The sequence below is a fragment of the Helicoverpa zea genome, chromosome 16 (genome assembly GCF_022581195.2).
Source record: "Helicoverpa zea isolate HzStark_Cry1AcR chromosome 16, ilHelZeax1.1, whole genome shotgun sequence".
In the NCBI taxonomy this organism is placed as follows: domain Eukaryota; kingdom Metazoa; phylum Arthropoda; class Insecta; order Lepidoptera; family Noctuidae; genus Helicoverpa; species Helicoverpa zea.
In genome coordinates, this window is record NC_061467.1 from 191,028 (window position 1) to 217,461 (window position 26,434).

Sequence of the window (26,434 nt, forward strand, 5' to 3'; positions counted from 1 at the left end):
AGCAAGTATAGAATAAAACAATTCACAAATCTCCTTAGGAGCTGCATACTAAAGTCGAAACAGCATAGGTACAGCTATAAACAAAAACTGGAACACACCACACACCCCATATATTTGAGAACAAAAGTATATTTGCATGCAGCTTTATACCCTGGTCAATCTCCCTATATTTTATGCATACAGCGCCGATACACAACTTGCAGTTTCAATTCCATCACACATTGTCCTTCCTCATAAACATATTCCCACGGATCGCGACAGGTGTGCAAAGGGGCTCCTATTACAACTTGCTGCATTCAAAATGGACTTTAAACTAAGGTAATAAGGTAGAATTTGCTTTGTAAACGATGACCACTATCTTCACTAGCCCCTAGGTTGTTTAATGTGCGATATAGTTAACTATTACGTGTTTAAAGAGTTAAATAAAGGTGTTTATGCCTAATAGGGGCTATTTGGAAAGGCTTGTAACGGTTATCAAAGGTGAGTAAATATGACGAAACTTATTAGCTACGGGATAGGTAGTCAGTAAAAGTCCGATTCCGAAGCTCCCAAAGTGATCTTATGCAATAGGTAAGGGTTTATCACCACCGTAAAGTATATAGCCATTTCATCACCCACCAATTATAATAATGGCAAAATCTTTATCCCAAGTTTTCCTATATGGTCAGAAGCATAAGACAATCACAGATACTTTGCGTAAACTGAATACTTACCTAGGTAGGTACATCCTAATGACGCATTTGTAGTCTTTTAGAATTTTGTATGGTAGGCATACCTAAATGAAGTCTTCTCCAACTACTCTTCCTGCCTATGGATCATAAAAGTTATTAAAGTCAAGAAATGCCAACATCTAGGCTGTTTATTTGCAAAGTATCTTCCCATTTCAGACCCAGCGCGTGTCAACAAACAAAACAAACAGAAACATAAATCGTTCAAAATCTCAAGTGTCGTTAACACCGATGTTTCAAAATTAATTACAGAGATAAACATCTTGGACACCGTCACAAAAACTCGCAGACAGACGTATTCTTCGGCTGACCCTTTTTGCAAAAAATCGTATCGTTGTGGGAAGTTTTCGCGGACGCATTTCTCAGTTGAGGGCCAATAGATCTTTTGTGAGATCGCACCTTGACAGCCAGGCTTTTGTTAACACCACAAAAGGTAAGATTACCGGTTCCTTTGTAAGCGGATACTGCTCACATTGACTGTGGGAGTCATTTTTAATGTATTTAGTTGTTGTTTTGCACTTATTTTTATAGGGTGTAGGTTGGGGATATTATATACCTACTTACTTACAGATGTTCGATTCCCACAAGTTTGGTAACTAGGGTTCACATTTGTGACGTGCATCTGTCCAGCAGAGCCTATTCTCCTTCAGCAGTACTTATTTCTTATTTAAACCAGTTTTTACAAAATATTATGCAACGATAGTTTAGTCATCTTTTATCTAACAAAATTCTCCATGTTATTTTACGTTAAATACTTGTCGATTTAAAACAAACTTGAATAGAAGTAAGAATCCAAAGTGATAGCGACCAAGAAGAAAGATTTTTTAAAATAAAATTAGTTGTATAGTTGACCCGAAGAACAAAAAGTCGTCGATCCTTTGTTTGTTATCTTCTGACTACTATTTCTATAAGGGTGCGTCCACATCTGGCGAATGCGCCGCGAATGCGCAGCACGCGAGCCGATCGCGAGCTGTCCGCGAGCTGCGCGCGTGCATTTTTGTTCGTGCGCCGCTTCTGCTTGGCCCGCGCGCAGCTCGCGCGCGACCTAAGCGCCGCACGCGAGCGGCGCGCAGGCGCAAGCGACGTCTGCCATCTTCGATAGTACTGAGCCAATATACGGAACTGTAAGGGCGAGAACTGAGTGCGCGCAGATCGCGCGCCGCTCGCGCGCTCTATACGAGCCTTGCGTGAGTTGCGCTAAAGAGGCGCACCGAACTATTGCAGTGACTGCACGCGCGCAGCTCGCGGACAGCTCGCGATCGGCTCGCGTGCTGCGCATTCGCCAGATGTGGACGCACCCTAACACATCTATTCTTTGCTTTGTGACTAGGAAATGAATTTTCATTTTAGCTCCATATTAAATGTCTTTCAATAATATAGGTTGGTTATAGGAAAGCTCAGTTATTTGTCGCATTGAACTATAAGTACACAGGTATATGTAAATAGACTGAACTTATGCGCTTGCGCACACAGCATAGCGCTTGTCGCTCTTGACCGATTGCCAAAAATGGCGAGCCTCGATAACAATTGCTTTCGTAATCATCCAGCAAGTTGATGGTGTAATGTAAGTGTGTATTACGAAGAAAATAATCTAGGCAAAATGAAGATCGCCTCAACGGGCAAAACATTGTCATGGGTTGCATGAGTTTCACATTGACGTGCGGGATTAAATTCTGAAATAAAACATAAAATAGGAAGATCTCGTTTATTGCTATACAGAACGACAAGTGATTAAAATTGATATAATTAAACAAAATAATAAACATGAATTGTGATCACAAAATTAACACATACATACATTCTTACGACGAAATGTCACAGTTCTTTTGTTAGTAAGGAATTTTGAATGGATCAATTTTGAAAAATAAAGAAAGCTATAAATTATAAGTACAAGATATTGCCTTATACAAGTATATTATGGTGATAATAGTGTGCATTTTTTGTGGTCACAATTCACGTTATCCCATAAATAAAATCAATAATAATACAATCTAAACATATTGAGTACGACACGCGCACATTTCACAAACTTAACTAAACAATAAATGCACTGACAATCGATTATTCGCAATCGCAAACGCGACTCGATTAATCGACTAAACTAAATTACAAAAACAGATCTACTAAAAATAAATGCATCGTAAATGCCGAGTTAGTTAAAATAAAGCAAAATTATGTGAATATTTTACAATAATATCAATACTTAAGTTGGTAAACTTCGCAAATATAATATAGAGTTTAGACCTTTTATTTATGAAGGAAAAGTTATTGTCGTCAAAGTAATAATATTTTATATTACTATATATTTTAAATTTACAAATTTAAAAAATACAGAATTTGGCTTAAATTTATTCATCAATTTGCCAAAGCTGATGAATAAAAAAATAATAACATTGCGACTTTAAAATGGGTTCCATGTTTATTTATCAAAAGGTCTATAAAACTAAGTTCTAACTAACTAAAAACTATGCATCACAAAAACAATGCAGACAAAATAAAATTTAATTTTTGGTAAATATTTTTTTGTTAATTTGAAAATGTCATACTTTAAAACTTATACCAAAGTTAGATAATACCAAATAGTCTTAGGTTGTATAAATGCTAAATATCTATAATCTAATTCACTGGCACTGCTGTATCACAGAAATGGTTTGTTTCGAGTTACTAATTATTTTGAATAGGAATCTGCTAAAAATATTACATAAACTAGTAGTTAGGGCATTGCCAAGGGTGTATGCAATTTGTTCTCACCTATAATAATGAAAATATTAGATGTTAAACAATCATTCATTAACTTGCTCACGCTAGGTCTTTAAAAATAAAAATAAAACCTGAAAAGTTTATAATAATGAAAAAATGTAGTTATAAAACTCGTAGAAATATAGTATTTTTGACAAAATACTCTTCTACAATTAATTAAATTGATTTATCACTCGATATTTTCAATGGTCAAGAGTTTTCTTACAAACACACAACCTATTTTTATAAAATAAAGCACTAATTACAGACTTCAACATGAAATTACATTTTATAATAAAACTATCATGCAAATTATAAAAAAGACAAAGGCATTCTTTAAATGCAGATAAAGGACAAATTAATTTTAAGAGTTAGTTATCAGGAAAATAAGTATAAAGAAACAACTTTTAATAATTACTGTATTAATAGATTGAGTACTATGTTTTTTACAACAATTTGCATTGCAGATCTGGAAATAAATTACACTTTTAAGAAACTCCGTATCAGCCTTATTTCGAGCTAAGTCGATTTTATAAAGAAATAGCGTCTAATTAAATACAATATTTATTATTGGTTATTGTATAAACTGTCATAAAACCTTTAAAAAATACTTTTTTTTACAATAAGGCCTGCTTTTAAAATCCTTCATACAATTCCAGTATTTTTTTCTAAAACATCACGCTACCTCTATCGATTTGAAATAACCGATAGAAAAAGAATGATATTTTAAAGGTTGAACGTAGTATGTACGTTCTTTTGGTCATTAAAGGAACTTGCCTTACAATCAATCAATTGAAAAAAACTTACGACAAACGTTTTTGTCCTGCATTATTTATTCCAAAAAAACATCTTTGACTTGAAAATGTTTTCGAGCAACAAATGATAGACCATCGATCTATGGTTATTTCCATCATATTTGACCAGCTATAAAAGTCGTTAGACACACAATAATCTCCAAAATAATCAGTCAGACTGAAAAAAAAGGGGTTTTACTGTATTCTATTTCCAAATCGATCTTAAAATATTATAATTTTGAATTAAAGTTACATGAATGTCGTCCTAGTCCTTCTTTATCTTGTGACATATCAATTCAAATAAAAACTTACCAAAAGCTCTAACGACTTCTACAACTGGCAACACCAAACTCCATAGACAACACAACCAACCTCAAAGGTGACTTTACATAGGTACGTCAGCCACATACTCTATTCTTAGCAATAGGTCCATGATGTCCTGAGCGTCCATCCAGCGCCACGGCAGCGGCTCGCGGACACAGGCGGTAGGGCTTCGCCTCGTCACGCCGTATAGCACGGAGATGGCGCAGAGGAAGCATACCACGGCGAACAGTTGGAATAGACATTTGAGTGGCTCCCTGCAATCACAAACTGTGGAATATAATACCACTGTCAGGTTGTGGAGGGAGGGAAAGGATGGGGTAATGGAATTTGGGTTGGGTACATTTTATTGGAAACTCAGTTAAAGGGACAATTAATACTTGGTATTAAAAATGAAGATAAACATCGAACGAATAAAGAATAAATCTAGAAAGAGCATAGGTATGATGATACAAAATAAAAACATTAGGCTTTCCTCTTAACAAGAATTTTTCTTTTTAAGTGGTTTACACTGTACAGACAATTTGAGCATTATAGCTTTCTTTCAACCTTAACTTTACTATATAAGCACTTTCATACATAATACAAGTACAATTTTTAACTAAAATAAAGTAGTACGCACCATAAGAATTTCCTAAAACTGCGATGTGGCACGACGGCGTTCCGTTTCTCGCAGTCGACGCAGGGCACGTCTATTTGTGTCGACACGTTAGCTGTATCTGAAACATTACCAAACATTTATTAGTCTTGATACTTACGAAGGTAGATTATAGTAATCTACAACTATTTTAATTACTGAACTACATTAAACTAAATAATCTAATGGACTATACGATAAGGTTTTACAATATTTTGGTACCTGCGATTTTTAATCAATCAACCGTACAATAATATTATAAAAAAAAAACTATAACAAGGACTACATATAAGAACCATACCTGACAACACAAACACAAGTACACAACACAACTGATAATTCTATAACTAAATGTACAAAATAAAACATAAAAACCACCACCTGATGACGTCACAAAACACAAAGGCCACAGATTACATACTGTACAGAGAAACTGTGGAAATATAATCACGTATGGCAATATGATGGACTAGCCAGAAATAAAGCTGATTACTAAGGATGCAGGGCGTAAAGATTTTATAAAAAAAATGCAATTGTATGCAAGTATATAGGCCGCGACATTGATATAAACCAGGCTTAGTATGTTGGATAGTAAAGGAGAACTAATTACTAAAATGAGAAAGTAAATGAGGTACATAAATGAAAAAAATATTTTTCTAATTTTGTCCCTGGATTTAAAGCTCTGTACAGAACATAATCTGTGACTACCTGGAGCAACATATAGCATACCCCACTGGGTTTGTGTAAAAGCGGAACACTCAGGCGTCAAGCTATCCAGCCTGTCTCCTTGCTTAGCACACGCCACTTCTAGGAAGCTGATCTTCGACTCCAAACTCCTGACAATGCCTTGCAGCACACTGTTCCTCTCATTACCCTCAGCTACAAACTTCTCAAGCAAGTTCAAGTTACCTTCGTATCGTTCTAACTCTAATTGCATATCATTCATAGTCCGATGGGACAAATTAACGTCTCTCTCTAACTTCTCGTTATAGCTATTCACTTTCTCACATTCTAGACATTTAGAATGGACGTTATTATTGTTTGTAGGTTCTATATCCTCTGTCTGAGTACTCGATGTACTTGATTTAGTGTTATCAACTTTATCGTAACAGTCATTGGGTAGAATTTCATCTGTTTGTGTCCCGGTATTAGTGAAGGAGCAATCAAAGTTTTTGTCATAGATAATGCTGTTAGAACCTGTGTTATTGAGGCGGGACATGTTACAGAAGCTGTAACGTATTTCGTCAAATAAGGACATGTTGGTTCCTCGACCCTGGTCTTCTTTTAAAGCGTTCATGAATGACTCTTCGTCTAGGATACGGTTTTCTAAGGAATGTGGGAAAGGCACAATGAGTATGAAAGACGATTACAGATTATGATTAATGCAGGCGAATTAATGATTAATATACTTTTCAGGTGTTAAAAACATACAGAAGCGAACATTGGTAGGACAAAGAGGTTAATATTCATAAAATTGATAATACTTACTCGACTGGAGTAATTTTAGACAAATATTACATAGCTTATTTACACTAGCTTAACATTAATTGCATGTGTAGCGTATTTACATTCTCTGGCAAGTGAATAATGGAAACACCAAAATATAAATATAGCTGATAGTATCTTTTTGAAACACTCAAGAGTTCAATACAGCTTTGGAAATGTATTGAACGTTTGAATGGTTCTCTGGTCTATTTACACTTATACAAATACTAGTTGTTCCTCGCGGTTTCACCCGTATCCCGAGAAAAATACATCACTCAGTTGAATAAAAAGTATTTATTATCTTTCTTAGGCTCTGGATTATCAGTGTGCCAAATTTCATTTAGCCGATTTAGTAGCATTGACTTAAAAGTGCGAGAGACAGGGTTACTTTCGCATGTACAATATAAGTTAAAACATCTAGCAGTTATTACTAACCTGAAGAAAACCTCGTGTCAGCGTTGAGACTGTCGAGAGCGGTGAGCATCTGTTCTTCTGTGTAGCTGATGTCAATGCTGCGGTCCATACGTAACTGTGTCTGGTTGGACTTGTTTAGCACGTCTTTTAGCTCCATCTCGAGAAGTACCTGGAGATTAAAATGTAAGAGTAAAGTTCAGTGTAAAAGTGCTATTGGATTGTTGGATGTTGACTTTACATATACATAATTGCCGTTCCATGGGAACTATTCGATGGGCCCCGATAAAGTTGTAGCCTTTCCGATAAGTAGGCTAACTAACACTAAAAGAACTCAAATGGGTCCAGCATATCCTGAAATTTGTGTGTTCAAAACAAACCCTTTATTGTGCTTTTACCAGCTTCTTATGAAATTTGTGTCAGTGTAGATATGAATTATATGTAGACATGGTATTGGGTTACAGCATATACCTACAATAAATTAGCAAGTCTAAACAAGGGTCTATTGAGCTTCCAAGGATAGCTTGCCCCTTCTGTCTTGAAGGTCAGGTCCCATGATGTGGTGGCTATCGGGGCTATTACTGGCTATTACCTTCTCCTTGATCATCTGCTGCACGAACTCCTCCTGGTCCTGCAGGCGTGAGGACAGGTCTGCGTGTTCAGTGCGCAGCGCTTCATTCTGCTCTAGAAGCGCAGATTGACGGGCAGCATACATCTCGTTGATGCGGTGGCATTCCGCCTTTGATTTTGTTAGGAGCTCTTGTAGGGTTAGTTTCTGAAACGATTAAGAATATAAAATATATTAGAAGGTCATCGTTTCTGTCAAATAACTTTGCTTCTCTGAAGTCAGCCATTTCACTTCTCATGCATTCACATAATTTTTAGACTACTAGACAACTTCAAACAAGCAAATGACGAGAAAGTTACTTGCACATTGCATACATTTTCTTTAATTTATCCCAATTAAATACAACAAATTTAATTATATGGTATCAATTTGTCTAGAGTTATCCATACAGCTTTTTAAAACATCATTTTGTTGATGTTTTTTTCTAGGTGGTTTACTCACATCATTCTCCAGCGTGGAGACCTGTTCCAACATGACCTTGGAGCGTCGTTTAACAGCGTCGAGCTCTCTGCGCGTCTCCTCCAGCGCTCGGTCGCTACTACACAGACGCTCACACGCTTCTTCGTAGTCGCGGCGAACGTGGGTTAAAGTCATGTTCTCTTCGCGTAACCTGGTTTGGAGATTGTTTGAATGTAGAGAAAACTAAATGATACTTCGGAACATCGCGGTAGGCATAAATGGGTAAGCGAGCTTGGAAGATAATTTCGAGTCGCTATTATCTCACATAGTGGGCTTATAATTAAGAATAAAACTATCTGTACTCCCTTATATTCCTTAACTTATGTATTCCTCTCATAAATTCCCTTATGTATATTCCCATGTACAACTTCATGAATTCTCCTTACATTCCCTTATGTCTCTAAACGCTCTTATGTACTCCCCCTATGAACTGCCCTTATACTGCCCCTCTGTTCCCCTTTATATACTTGCCAGCAGGGACTGAAAACGGTAAAGGTATAAGGGTATGGTACCGGTATAGAATTACGATATAGTTTTGATTTATGGGTATACCCAAAAAGGTAGAGAATAACGGTTGTGGTACCGTTAAAAAATATACCCTTACATTACTAGTACCTTAACCGAAATAATTTCGGTACCCAAAAAAAATCTATGAAAGCGAGCTGTCAACGTCATTTCTTAACTAGCGCGGGCGGCAAGATACAAAGAAAACCTCAATTTTATTATTTAAATATCTAAAAAAAATAATGATACCGCAATATTACGATACCAAAATAAACCGGTACCGTTTCTTTAAGGTATCGAAATTTAAAGGTATGACGTCATACCGCTTACCGTTTTAACCAGTATTTTTTCGGTTATTCAGTCCCTGCTTGCCAGTACTTCCTCCTTATGTATTCTGTTATATGTATAGTCAATGAATTAAATCAATGTTAATTTTCAACCTTATCATTAGTGTGCCTGCTATACTTTTTCGAGGGCTGGATCTACCCCTTTCATAATTATTATTCTTATCAACACTTACATATTAAGATGTGCCCTCAGCGAGTCCCGCTCAGCGGTGAGTGCTGCGAGCGCCTCCTCGTGCTGTCGGTCGGTGAAGTCCAGCTGCGAGCGGAGCTGGTGAGCCAGGTGGGCCTTCTCTCTCAGCTCACACTGCAGGTCTTCTACTAGCTGGGATCCTGATAAATATACAAACTTTTATGAATGTATGTAACGTTATGTATATGGTATTATGTACAATACATAAGTTTATTCTTTGTTTTTTTTTTTATTTATTCTTTTGTTTTTTTAGGACGTCTGAAAGTGAAAACAAAAGTATTTTGCTATATGCTTGATTGCTTTAATTGTTTTTACAGACGTGGAAGGGGAAGGTACTTACTAGAAAAAGGATGGGAAAACACAAGTTAAATAAAAACACTTGCACTCTTTAGAATAACAGACAAACATAGACTTATCGCAGAATCTAAGTAATTTGGAGTATATTTTGTATATAATATAATAAAATAAATTACTGTAGATTAATAGGACTGATTTTAACTGCTTTTGTAACTAACTTGGTTCTTAATAGAACTGTGTCAAAAATAACACTGGCAACATAAGGGTGCGTCCACATCTGGCGAATGTGCCGCGAATGTGCAGCTCGCGAGCCGTTTGCTCGCTGCCCGCGAGCTGCGCGCGTGCATTTTTGTTCGTGCGCCGCTTCTGCGCCGCCCGCGCGCAGTTCGCGCGCGACCTAAGCGCCGCACGCGAGCGGCGCGCAGGCGGCGCGCGACGTCTGACATCTTCGATAGTACTGACCCAGTATACGGAACTGTAAGGGCGAGAACTGAGTGCGCGCAGATCGCGCGCCGCTCGCGCGCTCTATACGAGCCTTGCATGAGTTGCGCTAAAGAGGCACACCAAACTATCGCAGTGACTGCACGCGCGCAGCTCGCAGACAGCTCGCAATTGGCTCGCGTGCTGCGCATTCGCGGCACATTCGCCAGATGTGGACGCACCCTAAGGTATTTTTACCATGATAGTTACCATTACTTCATTGATATTCCAAACAGATGGTGTTTATTATTCAACGCAGCTTATTGTGGCATGTTAGGCAAGATATGACCTTATGGATTAGCATCACATAACTTTTTGATGACCTAATATCTATTCCTACTTTGAATTTGATTTTAGAAATAGGACCATCTTTGATATTGCTGCAGATTTGTTATTCCTGGGGCCCGATTCTCCTAAGTTAATAATGTCAAAATCGAATAGAAAACGAATCGCAATATGATCGCAATAGCAGTTTTAACCATATCGGGCATTCTGCTACTAATAAAAGACCAATCGTATTCGATTGACATTTGATTGGTGTGCGATTGGTCTGCTATTTTGGTGATTTTGGTCTACACGGTAGTTTGCTGTACAATCATTTTGCAATCGTAAATCATTTGCAGACAAAACGATTCATTATTGAATGACAGAAAAGGATAAAAACGTTTATTTCAAAGAAAAAAATAGCGGAATGCCACATACGCTTCAATCGTAATCGAGTCGGGATTGGATCTCAGTAGAATCGAGTCGAACGTGAATCGTATGGCGCTTAAGTATAATTAGGAGAATCGGGCCCCTGTATATCCTGGACCTGGACGCATATTATTAAAAAGGATGCGGGACACACTTTACTTAGGATGAGTACAGAGTTGTGGGCTATATATAGTATTTGTTATTAAAAAGACTTACCATCTGTAGATATGCCTGAGTCCGAATCTTGAGGCGCTCCACTCTTTAAATTAAAACTGTAACAAACATTTATTTTGTTAATTATGAAGAGAATTGTAGCAAGTTTTAAAACACTTATGATCCATGCACATCGCGTTTCGACATGCGTTTTTATCTACAAACAAAAACAAACTGTTTTAAAAATATATCGTTTCATAAACACTCGTTGACATCGCGTTTATAAAGCATGTTGTGCACTGGCCCTAAGGGTGACTCATCTTGTGTTGGAATTTTGATAGATGAACCCATTTAAACATTATTACTGGACAATGGCTTAACAAATTCATTAAGTAAGAACCATTAAGGTTTGTTGTAGAATTACTCTAGCTATGGTATACAAACTCTTTGGAATTATAACAAAAAGTTGCAATATCATAATAGGGTCACTGATGCAAGCGAAAATGTTATCTTATCGGTGCAAATGATAAAATATCTAAGTTGTTTGTATATGGATACCTGATGGCAGAATGAGGTAATGTAAATTGCAGTTTTTGGGTTGTCTAATGATAAAGTTTGCCTTGTTACAAACGGAGTAATTTAAGTGTTTATTTTACATTGTTGATAAACACGTAGAATGCTAATTGCTGTTCATCTATGTAAGTCAGAGGTATCAAGTTATTATAAGGATATTATTGGTTATACAAAGGTACTTGTTATTAATGGTCACAATTTAATTGTAACATATTAAATTATGCTATTTTCATTTGAACAATTATAAATGTTGTTATCACATTGTTTATGCATTTAATTGTAGTAATAAATAGCTGTTATTGATTATGTAGTAGTGTTATATGCCTATGAATATGATCAGAAAATTATGAACAACTAGCTGTTTTCCCAAGGTGTCTCTTGCATCCTGTGGGAATGACTGCCCGTACCGGTATAAAATATAGCTCATTTTACTTGGGAAGAGCGTAGTTTTCCAACAGGGATTTTTTTTTTTAATCAGTTCACAAGCTTCAAGCAAAACCATTAAATATGTTTCCTCTTTATTAAATTAATATAGACAATCGTTTTTTATTCTACCCTCAATAACAGTCTACATTTATCTTCACCAGAAGATCAATCTGAGCTTATTATAAGCACTTGTTGACCATTTACTGGAGACCTCTTTCAAAGTATTCACATGTCTCATGTTTTAGCATTAGTTACAAAGTGCTGTAATGAGTTCCTCCAGGATTATCCAATCCGGTGACAGGCGTACTATAAACTAAACTTTTATTTATGCTTTTGAAACATTTTAAGTAAAGATTCATTTCAAAAACTCTTACCTTTCATCCAAATCTTTTGATTTCTGATTCTCACTGTACTTGTGCAGTGTTTTGGCTAACATTGACACATTTATTTCTGGATTATCTTCTTCTGGATCCAACAAGGCTTTCAGGAAGCTGTATTCAGCCCTAGAAAAGTTTTGATAACTTTTAATATTTGAAAATTAGAGGACAAAAATGAAAATAATCAACTGTTATATCAATACAAACAAAAAAGATTCCTTGGATATTTATGTTTAAGGAAAACATGTACCAACAAGAGGCTGCATACAAATTAAAACGAAATATGAGAATTGTTTGAACAGTTAAGCATTTTCGGAAAATAGAACTGTGTCAACATAAACATGTGGTTATTACAGGAAGTATTAAATTCAGAACAGGGCTATTTTCATACATAAACATTTGACCTTTCGACTCAACTCATAACCAATTAAGTTTATATAGAATACATGTTATTCTTACTTGTTAGTTTTCACGAAAGGTGCGAATTTGTCCATCAAAGCGTCAACACGCAACGTGCCCGTACTCTCAACGCCACAATAATCAAATATTTGCAGCGCCGTCACGTAATACTCTGAAAAAGGACTATAATTAGTAAATATTCCTGTAAACGCGAACCAACGCGGTGTTTAATTATAAACATTACCGTCCGCACTCAATCCCGATCTATCCAAATCCATTGTGTCGTTGGTCAAGATACAAACGAATTTACACAAAAATAAATAGATTACTACTAGTTGTACATGAATTAAACCACGCTTGTGCGTTAACGGTCAATATTGTTTGTTTTTCATTAGCTAAATAATTCGTTACGCTAGAGCGGAGTACAAAAATAGTTTTCAATCCAATAAAACCGTTTAACATTTGAAGTGACGTACGCGTATAACCTTAATTCAAATCTTATCGATATCGATAGTGTTAAATACTATCTGTTATTTCTTTGTTCCATTTAGTGTAGAAATGTACTGTTTACATATTAAAGAGTACTGTTTCATTGTAAATATTTTTTATACGTAATTTTTTTTCATTCGAGCTGATATTCAGCAATCTACTCCATTTGCATTTAAATTGCATACATCAAAATACATAACATAGTATAAAAAGTAAGTGCGGGAGGTATAATTAACCAATCTATGGTTTTGTAATTCAAAAAGATGTTGAAGTTAAATAATATCCGTCACTTATTTTTTTATTTATCGACAATTCTGTTGAAGTAGTTGCTTCACTACTGTCACCTTAATGTCAAAGAAATTGTGTTCGGATACATGCACCGTAAAAACGTAAATAAACTTATTTTATGAAATAAAAATATTTTACCACTCGTTCAATGCTAAATTAATAAAACCTCACTTGAAATAAGAAACCCCAGACTTAAGTTAATGCCAAGATGTAGGAATTATGAATAATTAAAGTTAATTTAGATGTCTGATTGATTCAATATAAAAAAGCTATACTTATTGTTTGACTGTACATATCTAACCTAAAGGCTTCAAAACTGCTGAACAGATTCAAAAAAATCTTTCCTTATTAGGGGAAGCAACACAATTCCCAAGTAACATCGGCTATATTTTGTCCGAGTAAGGGTCATGGCACATTACACCGGCACCGCAACAGCACCGCTCCACACCAGCATTTAACTTGTCATTCAATTTAGAGCATTAAATCATGAATAGTATATTTCAAAATGTCATTATGAAAAAGCTAACGGCGGGCAGTCAGCGCGCTTGCCGCTACCACACAACTCGACTCGCAGCCCGCGTGCTGCAAGCGAGCGGACCTTATACGTACAGGCAGCGCGCCGACGGCATGCTCATTACGCGCCGACTCCGAGTCGACAGCGAAGCAAGTCCTAGGCGTGTTCATTATTGATTCAATATTGAGTTTGCGGTGACAGCAAGCTTACAACTCGCGGCCGGCGCGCGGACTGCGAGCTTGCACCTTGCCCGTTTAGTTTTTTCTTGCCTGTGGTACTACCAGACCGCTTGGTAGTATTACGGGAAGAAAAATTTACCCGTGGTACTACTGGTAGTACTATTGGTAGTACCACGGGCAACAAACGGAGGCGACGCCGTGCTGCAGCTGTGCTGTTGCGGTGCCGGTATACTGTGCCATGACCCTAAGGCCACCTGGCGGCAGAAGAAGCCGCGGGGAAATAGCTAGTACGTAAGTAGGTATTTGATTTAAAATATATAAAGTAGTAATATGGTTATAGTTCGGCCATTCAGAGAATGCGTTCCTGACACGTCGCGATTGAACTGACGACGTAACTTTGCAATGGCGTTGCAGTTACGATAAAAATATTTTTGCTGGTTGTTTACCGTTTTAACAATTGAGGAGCATTAAAACAACATTATTATATCAATAATCAATGAATGTAGTTACGTCGTCAGTTCAATCGCGACGTGTCAGGAACGCATTCTCTGAATGGCCGAACTATAACAAAAAAAACAAAATTTTTAAACAATTTTTGTTTTATTTTATTACAAAGTTTTAAAAATTCTAGACTACTCATTATAACAAAATAAATAACTATATAATTCCTGAATAATTACATGGCTAAAAATCCTACAAAAATTATCGCTCTTTTATCGCTTTTTCCCATCGCATCATTATCGCTCTCTTATAATATTCAAAATTTCTCTAAGTCCACTGTGTACTTTGAGTGCGGGCAATTTAGATTCGACCATAGAAAAGTCGCTTAACTCTATCTGTAACAAAGAAAAACAATATTAAAAAAATAACTTTCCCATTTTTAACCAACTTCAAAAGAGGAGGCACTTAAATCGGGTGTTTCTATTTTTATAAGAAGAACCTACCCCGTCAGGTGGATCTTTGTCTCTGGGCGGAAAGCGTCCATACATTCGTTCGCAGATCGCACAAAGACCACACCAAGTCCGATATTTTATCGTATCTTCGTCGGACTGAAAAACAATTGAGAATAAGTATATAGTAAAACTAAACAAAAAAATAACTGCATAAGTAGTAAATCCTCGTCATTCTTCTGAGAAGAAAGCGAAAACTCCCATTACTTTCCCCGAACGCCGGTGGTTAGAAATAAATGAAGTAGGTAGGAATTTTTGCATACAACAGACTTACTTCTCCATTATTATCACCCACAGCTTCAGAACTGATAGGGGGTTTCTTGTAGCTCTCGAGGAGCGTAACTTTGATCTCATCGGGAATATTGTCCTCTTCCTCGTAAGAGGCCCACTCCATGATCTCCTTGAAGCGCTCTGCCTGATCGGCTGACAGGCTTCCGCCCATCATCATTATTAGGCCTTCTTCTATGTTCTGAAAATAGTGAGCGAAGGTAAGTATAATAAGTAGGGTCGACAAAGAATTTAAAGAAGAATTGAAAGCAATATTCTAGTCGAGAGGCATTTAAGGCATTGCTAAAAAAACGCAACGGAAAAAAGTAAGATCTGTTGATAGCTTTCATTTCCAAATCTTGTCTATGGTCGAATAACACGTTTGAAGTACCCACGAGTTCGGGAAATCCCCTGCACATCTCGACAAAGAAATAGAGATGCGATCATTTTCATAACAGATTTCATAAGTTTTCATTCATTCGGTCTGATCTTTGCAACTATTATATTATTTATCTTAGTAGTAAGTGGGTACATTTTAATTTACCTTTTTTGGCATTCTGTATCCATGTGGCCGGAATTTTCTGAGCACCGTGAGGTACAGCAGTTGTTTCGACTTCTTCAGCGTCACGAAACGTGCTGCGTAGTTCATCGGAGTTAGACCTGTAAACATTCAATAAAAACTATGTACAACACGTCCTATGTATGTGTCTGATATTTGAGTATCAAGGTAAACCGCAATTAAATAATGTACATAACTCTGCTATATCCAACAAAAGGTTGAAAGTGTAGCCTAATGTAACTAAACCTACTTGTCAGTAGGAAGACCACTGTTTTATCTGCAGCATCAATACAATAAGAACAGCCATACAAAAATGAACTCTCCTACATCAAACATAAGGTACACTCACTCTCCAACGCATAGGTGTCGATGGGCAGAGCAAACTGGGCATTCTGCCGTGAGAAGACCCTGGGTATGTGCAGCCAGTCGCCCAGACTGACTGCGGGTACCTTCAGCTCTCGGAGTAGGGTCTGCATCTCCTGGCCGTATGCGCGCTCTGGACGAGTGCGCATGGCTTCTTCTAAGACGTAGCGGCGCTGGAATTATGAAGAGGGTTATTAAAAACTTGAACTTAAATAAATATGCACTATCTATTTAGAGACAGTGTATGCAGTAAAAAAGTTTTTGTATTAAACGGGCGATGTCGAAGGACGTCGTCTTTTTTGGGGATAAAGTATGTAGCTGTGGTTTCGCCTTTCGCAACCTAGGACTAACTAATCATTATCATCATCAGTATTTTTATCGTTCTACTACTGGCACTGGCCTCCTCTCACACAGGCGGATTGAGCGTTAATCACCACGCTTGTTCAATACGGGTAGGTGCGACTAATCACTCACCTTTATATTAAACTCAGTCTCAATAGCCTCCTCATCGACTTCCCGATGCAGATACTTCAGTATATCGTCATCAAGGAACGAGTCGGTCTTCTTAGCAGCAATCTGTCTGATGACCGGGAGTACAATGACATCATCCTCTTGAGCTGGGGCTATGGAACCACGGGAGCTGGGGTTGTGGGAGTCAGTGCCTATGCCGGCGATCTGGTGAAACAAATGAGCTAAATTAAGTGAAGGCACGTAGTTATGAAATAGATAGGAGTATTATTATTCAGATTGATGTGTTGATTCTTCACAATGAAAAATAAAACCTGCTTTTTTATGTTGTCATAATTAAAGAGTTATGGCTATATTTGACTTATTTACTCCAACTTAGTTACAACTAGATTAGGCTTGTACTTGTGTCTCTGGATCCTGTTGCGCCTGCGCCGCGAGTCCAGCTGACGTCAATCGGTCACTGCCTCCTTGACGTCCCTTTTTTCTTCTCTTGCCACGCCTACGTCCTTCACCGCTACCTAGAAACAACAAGAGAAAACGTCACAAAACCAGCTAATGAAGATCCTTTTTATTGCTTCTAAGACGTCCTACTAATTTACTATATTTTTTAACTATTATATACACAAATGTTTCTATGTCACGTTGGTTACACAACTTTTAACAGCTACAACATTAACGGCCAGTTTCTTCATCAAAAGTTAAAGTTAAAGTAATGTCTAAAGTAAAAGTAACGGTCAAATAGGTTTTTTCAAGGCTAAAGTGACAGCAAAACTAATAGAAAAATGGAATTTGACCGTTACTTTTACTTTAGACATTACTTTGACTTTTACTTTGGCTTTAACTTTTGATGAAGAAACTGGCTGTAAGCTGCTAAAGGGAATCTCACTTATGTACTTATATAATTCTATGACTAATGGAGTAAACACGTCGATAATATATTAACGCTCATCAATACTGTGTGGGACGTACCTCCTTCTTCTCCATTGGATCCAGCTTCGTTCGCCTCATTAGCTTCCTTTTCTGCCTTGGATCGTTGTGACGCTGGTGGTTCAGCCTTTCCGTTGTTCTTATTATTTTTCGCCGGTTTACCCAGGTTTAAGGCTTTCAGTTGATTCTGGAACGATGTGTTTTTATTACGAGACATTTCTGGTGGAGTCACTAATAAAACTAACAGACCGGTTCCAACTATGGTTTGGCTAATTACCCACATAAAGTTTTATTTTTCGTACAAAATTAGGTTAATTTCTGTCTACCTCATAAGTACTCATTTTTAATACCCGGTATCTAAGAATTAATGAAACACACAACGACACAACAAAATTACCTCAAGTTTCTTAAAAAACTCATCAGTGTTATGTGACAAAGGTTTCTCGCTAGTAACCAATTTTCTCGTCAATTTAACACTTGGTAGTTTCATTCGCTTCCTTTGGCCAGTCGTGCCCCAAGCGGTCATCGATAGAACTATGTTCGACGCACCTCTTTTCCTACTCCTAGGAGCGTAACTAATTACTATCTTCGTGAGGTGCATCGAGTTGCAGTCGCATGTCCTCGCCCGCACTAACGGAGGAAGCTTGGGAGCCTTTCGCCTAATACGAAGAGATTTCAAAGTGGACAAATTATCACCAGTCACAAAGAAACTCTTCTCCTTCAATTTCTTATCTTTTGCCACATCTTTGTGCTTACTTCTTACAGGCAATAACTTTGTCTTAGATATCAGAAACGGTAACATATTTTTGCAAAATATGGTGTTTGTATTTCAGTCTTAGTACGACTAATCCGTGCAAATTGGCGTATCAGACTAACATCAACGGCTGTATCGATCTATGTTTATCAACAGTGGAATGATGTTTGGAGTAACGCTCTAGTAACTCTTGGATAGGCTGGTGGGGAAAGTTTCCATACGTGATAAGAGCTCGAGGCTGGCGCTATAACACTTAGGTACGTTGATAGCAGTTGTGACGCAATTTAAGTCTCGTTGGCACAGCTTTATTAATTCACGATTTAGTTGATGATATCGTTCGCGACACGTGAGAGATTAGAGGTAACAATATTTAGTGAACGTTTCGCATTGAAGTATAAAGATAGTTTACTTACCTAATTTATCCATGGCCAATAGCCACATAATTAGAAGTTTTGAGCTTTTACCATAATAGGTCACAAAGCAATTATGCGAATATTGGTAGTATTTATTGACCATAAACTTCTACAATATCCAGCTGTTAGGTATATGAGCACAATTAGGAGGTGAAATATATTTGGTGTGACCTTCTTGATTTGATAATAGCATGATGCATCATTACGCAGATGATGTCAAGCGACAAACATTTGCAAGACAACACCCACAGTATGACGCTAATGTTAAGAGGTCAAAGAACACATGTACCCACCTGCCCATACATCTTAAGTATTCTATTCTTTTTGAACAACTGAATTTCTTGCAACTAATGTCAATTAATTATTTGTTTATTATCTTACCTTTTTCGCAATCCTAACGCTTTGAGGCTCCTTCACAGGCACGGCCCTCTTGGACAACACGACGGGAGAGGCAAGAGGAGGCAACTGCTCACTCTGTCCTTTAAGTAGTCGGTTGTGGGCACCCTCTGACAGGTTCAGTGATGGCAATGTGGACCTCTCGTTGGTGGGGCTCGTGTTCTGACCAGCTGTCGCTTCTGAAGTCGTGTAGCCGTGGTAGTAGATAGTTTCCTGGATAAATAAAAAAATGCGTATAATGTATTAAGGGTAGGTATTCATAGCACTGATAGCACTAATAGAAGCCCCGATTCCGACACTATTGAAAATATATCTTGATATTGATAAGATATGTATCGGTTACAGTAAAAAAATCCCCTAAGATTAACTCCTTAAAAAGTAATACAACAAGCACCTACATAAGTGATCGTCTGGTTTTACCTGACTGTGACTTCGTCTCAGGTCCAATACAATAGTAGTTCTTTGATGTGGCTGGTCCGGAGTGAGACATCGCCGAGAACCCCTAGACTTGCCACTGGCAAGTGTCGGGGCCGGAGTGAGCGGTCTTGAGTCTGTCTCCGCATATCTACAAAGTAAAGATCATAAAATTACTGGTAGGTAATTTCTAAAACGCATCTTATGGTCAAGATCTAACATTTTACGGGCATTTTAAACGTAGGTATATTGCTCTACTTACTATACAAGTTTGGTGCATCCAGATAACACGTGATGAAGTAGGTAGGATAACTTTACCTCCTAAACATATCCTCAGTAAAAATATCATGGGGTGTTCTATTCTTATCTTTGTCGCCGCCATCTTGGAATTTCGACAAATCTTCTTGGAAATAATGAACTCTGCCTTCTATCTGTAAGTAAATTGAAGATAATGTATAAGTAGGTATTAAAAAATGTAGGTATCCAGAAATTAGAACTTACGATGATTCAGTCTGAATTTCAAATGTTTCGGAAGCCAGTCTGGTCATCATACACCTATTTAAATAACTTAAAGCACCAACACACCCAGTTATCCTTAGCCCGTTTAACAACATCCTTAGCCTCGGTGTCAGCAGGATGATTGCAGAGCACGGAGCAAGCAAAGGGGAACGGGTTGTAAAGGCCAGCGTAGGGCCGCAGCATAAACGGGGCAGGAGTGACTTCGCATCGCAGATCTATAATACTCTGAAATTGAGTCCTTTAGTTAAGTATGTTGAGTGGTTTCTATTAGAATTTGGTGCAAGACTATATAATACCTAAGTAACGCTTCTTATTTACTGTACCAAAATGCCTATAGGTACTTAACTACTTACTATCCAGGTTATTTTTTTTTTGGCATGGATTCGGTCTGACGAGTGAGGTAACTAAACGAAGCAATAGGAATTCTGATAAGGTGGGCTTAAAATAAAAATATCACCAGGAAAATGCTCTAGTTTATGTTAAGCTTCTTCTAAACAAACTTGCGTAACATTCTCCTGGGCCTAATGTTTACAAAATAGAAGGGTTTTTATTTTATGATGTAGGTAAGTTAACTCTAATGTGCAAACCTTTGGCTGGTAATATGCAGGTTTCGGAGCAACACTTGCCAATAAGCCTGTATTGCTCAAAAGCCCCATTATTCACATTATTTTCAATAATTTCCTGTAACGAGTACGTAGCGTCGTCGTATGTTATCGACCCAACTATCACCTAGTTACTTGAAGGAAAAAACGAATTCCGATATGGATAAAATAATATTTTCGTAAAAAGCAAGATTTTTCTGACAAAACATCTGCCAGTGCCAGAAAGTATTGAAAAACTATAACAAATTCTGAAATAAGTTCGAATTCTTGGAATGAAAACTAAAAATATCTGCGATGTTGTATTATTTGCAGATGACACATCTCTTATCTTCAAAGTTGACAGAAATAGAGAGCAATTTGACGACGTAAACAGTGCACTCTCAACAGTTACGCACTGGTTTACAACAAACAATTTAGTACTAAATGCTAAAAAAACAAAATGCATTAAGTTCACTTTGCCTAATGTAAAAAACCTAGGTCCTAATGCTATCCTAAACAACGAGGTTCTTCAAACCGTTGCATCTACCGTGTTTTTGGGTATAACAGTTGATACAAAACTTCAGTGGGGTTCACATATTTCTAGCCTCGCGGGAAGGCTTAGTTCTGCTGCCTATGCCGTCAGAAAAGTTAGACAGTTCACTGACGTCGACACTGCGCGATTAGTGTATTTCAGCTATTTTCACTGCGTCATGTCCTACGGTATTTTGTTGTGGGGCAAAGCCGCTGATATAGAGAATATATTTATTATACAAAAACGTGCTATTCGTGCTATATACAAATTAGGTACCAGAACTTCCCTCAGAGAGTTGTTTAAAGAAATTGGTATTCTCACTGTAGCATCACAGTTCATCTTTGCCAACATTATGTATATTAGACAGAACCTACATTTATATACCAAAAAAAGTGAAGTCCATAGCATTAATACTAGAAATAAGCATAAACTGTGTGTACCCTATCACCGGCTTCATAAAGTGCATGACACATTTCTGGGTTTAGGTATTCGTTTTTATAATAAGCTTCCTTTGACCTTACAAGAACTGCCGTTTAACAAATTCAAAGAACAAATTAAGGCTGTTCTTATAAAAAAGGCATATTACACCATCAATGATTATTTGAATGATAAAAATAGTTGGTCGCCATGATGAACGCAAGACAGCTATATTAGCTATTTTTTCATTTATTTATTTTCTAACATATGATTTACATTTTTAAATATTAAATATAAAAATAAAAAACATTTAAAAATATAAAAAATAGGTTGCCACCGATATCGGGCACAGAGTCCAAGGTACCGGTGGTTAGGGTCCCAGAGACAGAAACCTCCTCACAATACGTGCCGTATCAAGGAGTACTGCCTTCTGAATCAGTCCCTTGATCCAGCCGCCCAACGAGAGCCTCCTGAGGTGTTCGTCGAGGCTCTTGGCTATTAAACCATTGGCCGTAACGACAATCGGCACAACAACAGCCGTGTCGACACTCCACATGGCGACAACCTCGTGCGCTAAGTCGAGATACTTTATTTGTTTCTCTTTCTCAGCTTTCACAAGGTTCTCGTCATGCGGAACGGCGACATCGACTATCATCGCGCGGCGCGCTAATCGATCTATCACCACAATATCAGGCTTATTGGCTACAATAGTCCTGTCAGTGATGATAGATCGATCCCAGTACAACGTGATATGGTCCTTTTCGAGAACTGGGTCGGGCGCATACCTGTAGTACGGTACCTCAAGGTCTACAAGGTTGTATTGCAGAGCAAGCTGCTGGTGGATAATCCTGGTCACTTGGTTATGTCTGTGCAAATATTCACCATTAGCCAAACGAGAACAACCAGATATAATATGTCTGATAGACTCACCCGGATGGTGACATGCCCGACATATGTCAACCGTCCCGTCTTTCACGATATATCTCCGGTAGTTATTCGTAAGGATAACTTCGTCCATAATTGCACATACAAACCCTTCGGTTTCTCCAAACAAGTCACCGAAGCGTAGCCAAGATACGGACGCATTGAAGTCTACATCGGGGCCATGAATAGCCCCGAAGAAGCGTCCGTGTAGCTGTTTGCTCTGCCATACTTCCTTGCGATCATGGGTAGTTAGTACCACAGGTCTGCGCCAGTTCTCATTTGCCAACGATAGCGGGGTGAGTCCTTTGTCCACTGCTACCATATCACGATGCATACCCACGTCGCTTTTGAGAAGATATTCTCTGAGACTGCACACCTCACGGTTGTGGAGCGTCTTTGCATTTAAAAAGCCTCGGCCTCCACATTTCCGTGGGATGTACAGTCTCATCACCGACGATCGTGGGTGATGCATTCGTTCTGCGGTCAGCAGTGTGCGGACTCTCCTATCCAAGGCATCCAATTCAGTTTGAGTCCATTTGAGTATGCCGAAGGAGTACATCAGGACTGGCATGACCCAACCATTATAGGCGCGAACCTTGTTGCCGCCTGATAAGGAACTTTTTAGGACCTTATTCAGGCGGCCAAAGAAACGCTCCCGCAATGTCTGTTTCATGACAGCCACATTGATGCCTAACCCCTCCGCCATACCCAAGTATTTATATGTATCGTTTGCGGAGAGTGATCTCAGATTTATGGAATCTGAGAGTTGTACTCCCTCAGATTCCACAATTCCCCCTCGCTTTACATGCATGACTGCACATTTGTCCACACCGAACTCCATCCTGATGCAACTACTGAAATTTTCAGTGATCTTCAGTAGCTTCATCAGCTGCAGTTCTGTAGTGGCAAACAGTTTCAGATCATCCATATAAAGCAAATGGGATATAACCTGACTCCCTCTCCGCAAAGGATAGCCCAGCCCCGAACCCTCTAGCAATGTGCTCAAAGGGTTCAAGGCCAGGCAAAACCAAAGTGGACTCAAACTGTCACCCTGGAATATTCCCCGCTCGATCTTAATAGGATCGCCAGTCCCTTCAATTTGTCTACATCCTGGATAGTGAAGAACCGTTCTCCATTGCTCCATACATGACGCAAGAAAGGCGCGTAGAGTTGTATTTATTTTATACAACTCCAGTACCCTCCTAAGCCATGTATGGGGGACCGAGTCGTAGGCCTTCTTATAGTCTATCCAACATGTCGACAAATTCTTTCGGGATCGCCGAACCTGTTGGCTGATGACCATATCAGTGAGGAGCAGCTCCTTAGTAGCACGGGACCCCTTCTTACATCCATTTTGAGAAACTGACATAATTGAATATTTTTCAATATGTTGGTTTATTTTTAATCTCAAAATAGATGTAAGAAGTTTATAGACCGTCGGTAAACAAGTGATCGGTCTATAATTCTTGGGTTCCGCGGTACTGCCTGATTTATGGAGCAGATGGGTAACTCCTGTTGTTAGAAACTGTGGGAGCGACCCGGCTTCTAAGGATGACTGAAACTGTGATGCTAAACAGGGGTGTGAACTTTGCAGCCACTTTAACCAGAAATTGTGCAGTCCATCCGGTCCTGGTGATTTCCAGTTTTGCATCGGACGAACTGCACAGGCTACGTCGGAGGAGGTAATATTCACCTCCTCCATTTCTGGTATTTGTTCACACTCCCGTTCAACATCACGTGTCCAGTCACCCTCCTCGTGAAATACGGGCGTCGACCAGAGGTTGCGCCAAAACATGTTTGTGGCACCATCATCCGGCCGGTTCCCGTCCATCACGTATTGTTCAGGTCGCTCCCAAGTTCTATATACCCATCTTTGATCACTCTGGAACATACGATTCTGGGTGTAACGTTCTACCCGTCGTTTATACCTTCGAATACGGCTCGCCCATGCACAGACTTTTTGCTTCAGGAAGTCGATGCGCTCCGCGATACGCGGCATATATTCATGAGGACTGAGTCCAGTCCCCATGAATGCACGTCTCACAAAGCGCATCACCCGTGGTCGGGTATTACCCTCCCTGAAGCAATATAGTTTGCCGATGAGTACTCTGGCCCCCTCGATACGACGCTCAATCCTGCACTGCCAAGCTGGTACCGCTGATTTTGGTCGTGTAGCTCTGTTACTGTCAGGGAATTTGACATTAGCTACACGACATGCAGCAACAGCCGCGCAATACATAATTGAGTGTGTATCAAGGAGGTCTTCGCTGTTTTCAAAATATTTTTCCAACAGCGAATCCAGAGCACACACCAACGCCCTATTCTGTCTGTGCATAGGCAAGCGAGGTAGTCGCGGTCGGTTTTCAACGGGTGAGTACCTAAACTCCTGAATCGCATCCTCCAGAGCACTCCTCACACGTTCGTTGCACTGAGTACTTACCGTTACAGCCCTATTGTCCTCATCCCGTTCAACGAGATTGGACCGCGGCGTGACTCCGCCTGAAGGTGGCGGTGGCACCGCGGCCTGTGACGAGGTGGTGACCATAGGGCTGCTCAGCATCTCTAAGCGCAGCCGATCAAGTGCGGCGTCGTCCAGTCTGTGATTGCGCTGGATAACCCGCACCTGATCCGACAGTCGTTGGGTCGATACGTTGACGGCTGGCTCAAGCACCTGGAACAGAGACAGCATCCTATCACGGTACGCAGTGAGGTTAGTTCCTCCCTCTGTGGACCCGTAGTATGCGCGCATGACGTTCTCATTCATTTTCTGAGTCCATCTCATGCGCTGCACACAACCACCGGTAGCGGGGACCCTGCTAGGGACCTGATGGTCCCCCGATCCCAAGCCCGTCGGTGGCCGGCGTCTCCCCTGCCGACGCACAGGTGGTGGCGACGTCGGCGGAGAGAAGTACTCGTCGCTCGAGCTCGACGCAGCTGCAGCCGCCGGTATCACTGGTGGTCCGGGGTCCGGCGGCGGCGATGCGGAGCTGAGCGACGATCCCGGAGGTGGTACTCGTGCGCGTAGGTGGGCCGCTCTCGTCAACATGATTTGTTTTCTCTCACATAGCCGATGCACATTGCTGATTTTTTAAAGTGTTTCTTGTCGTCTTTCTCGTATTTCATTTTAGTCGTATTACTATTTTGCTTTTTTTTTTGGGTATTTCAATACATTATGTATAAAATATATATGTAAATTATTAATTTTTATTTTTTTTTTATTTTTATTTTTATATTAGCTATATTATTTAGATAATTTAAATTTCTCCCATTCAATCTCTTGACTCAATGACATTTATTTTATTTTGATTTATTATTTAATTATTATTTTTTAATGTTTTTACATTATTGACAAGATACATTCTTTGTATTAATTTTCTGTTTTGGATTTTAGTAAATAATACTACTTAGCGGGAACTGATAATTTAATCTTGATATTGAGTTGTGCAGCAGTGAGTACGTCATGCTCCCTTAGACGGCACTGCTTGCGGTAGCGTCGGCGGTCGGGTTGCCTCCCTCCCTCAAAAATGTGCGAGGGGGGCGATGGCTGATCCTCGCGTTATGCTCGTGAACGGGTGCTGCTTGTGGTGCCAGGTCGTCTTACTGACTATCTATTAGTTTTTTTGTTTTTATTTGTAAACTCTTTTTATTTTACATATGTTCTGGCTGAGCGGTCTAATTTACTAGTTTACAAAAGAATAGCACATGTAGGTGGGCACTCCCTGATATTCTATTAAGTGTAAATATTTGGAGGCTATAATTTTCTGTTCATCAAACATATTCAATGCTTGAGTTAGTTAAGGTATGTAGGGTGAGTGCTAGCTAGCATGTGGTGTATACAT

General features: G+C 38.9%; 2 protein-coding genes and 1 long non-coding RNA gene across 3 annotated transcripts; 1 reads left to right on the forward strand and 2 right to left on the reverse strand.

The window, feature by feature from the left end:
* The first annotated feature begins 394 nt into the window (after positions 1-394).
* Positions 395-8,240, forward strand: LOC124637628. Its single transcript, XR_006985266.1, has 3 exons — positions 395-480; positions 981-1,161; positions 8,172-8,240. It is a non-coding gene; the product is annotated as an uncharacterized LOC124637628 (long non-coding RNA).
* On the reverse strand, positions 2,420-13,100 carry LOC124637626. The gene is made up of 11 exons (XM_047174226.1): positions 12,886-13,100; positions 12,702-12,813; positions 12,240-12,368; positions 10,930-10,985; positions 9,227-9,383; positions 8,185-8,353; positions 7,708-7,890; positions 7,140-7,287; positions 5,949-6,545; positions 5,205-5,301; positions 2,420-4,839 (listed from the first exon to the last, which is right to left on the reverse strand). The coding sequence occupies exons 1-11, from the start codon at positions 12,917-12,919 to the stop codon at positions 4,647-4,649; spliced, it is 1,875 nt and encodes a 624-aa protein (XP_047030182.1). The 5' UTR covers positions 12,920-13,100; the 3' UTR covers positions 2,420-4,646.
* A 1,611-nt stretch (positions 13,101-14,711) lies between these two features.
* LOC124637605 lies at positions 14,712-20,797 on the reverse strand. Its single transcript, XM_047174197.1, has 13 exons — positions 20,729-20,797; positions 20,208-20,366; positions 19,941-20,053; positions 19,629-19,773; positions 19,194-19,421; positions 17,688-17,832; positions 17,121-17,236; positions 16,725-16,925; positions 16,237-16,423; positions 15,873-15,988; positions 15,336-15,530; positions 15,056-15,160; positions 14,712-14,947 (listed from the first exon to the last, which is right to left on the reverse strand). The coding sequence occupies exons 1-13, from the start codon at positions 20,795-20,797 to the stop codon at positions 14,849-14,851; spliced, it is 1,878 nt and encodes a 625-aa protein (XP_047030153.1). The 3' UTR covers positions 14,712-14,848.
* Positions 20,798-26,434: the final 5,637 nt, after the last annotated feature.

What these genes read in the sequence shown, in the direction of transcription:
- LOC124637605 (XM_047174197.1), bottom strand. Translation starts at nt 20,797, where the DNA reads ATGGGGCTTTTGAGCAATACAGGCTTATTGGCAAGTGTTGCTCCGAAA. An exon ending in ATCCAATGGAGAAGAAGGAG is followed by an intron (nt 17,237 to 17,687) that starts GTACGTCCCACA and finishes TGTTGTTTCTAG; the next exon opens with GTAGCGGTGAAGGACGTAGG. An exon ending in AACAGGATCCAGAGACACAA is followed by an intron (nt 16,926 to 17,120) that starts GTACAAGCCTAA and finishes TTGTTTCACCAG; the next exon opens with ATCGCCGGCATAGGCACTGA.
- LOC124637626 (XM_047174226.1), bottom strand. Translation starts at nt 12,919, where the DNA reads ATGGATTTGGATAGATCGGGATTGAGTGCGGACG. An exon ending in CTGAGGGCACATCTTAATAT is followed by an intron (nt 8,354 to 9,226) that starts GTAAGTGTTGAT and finishes TCTCCAAACCAG; the next exon opens with GTTACGCGAAGAGAACATGA. An exon ending in TGACACGAGGTTTTCTTCAG is followed by an intron (nt 6,546 to 7,139) that starts GTTAGTAATAAC and finishes CACATTCCTTAG; the next exon opens with AAAACCGTATCCTAGACGAA.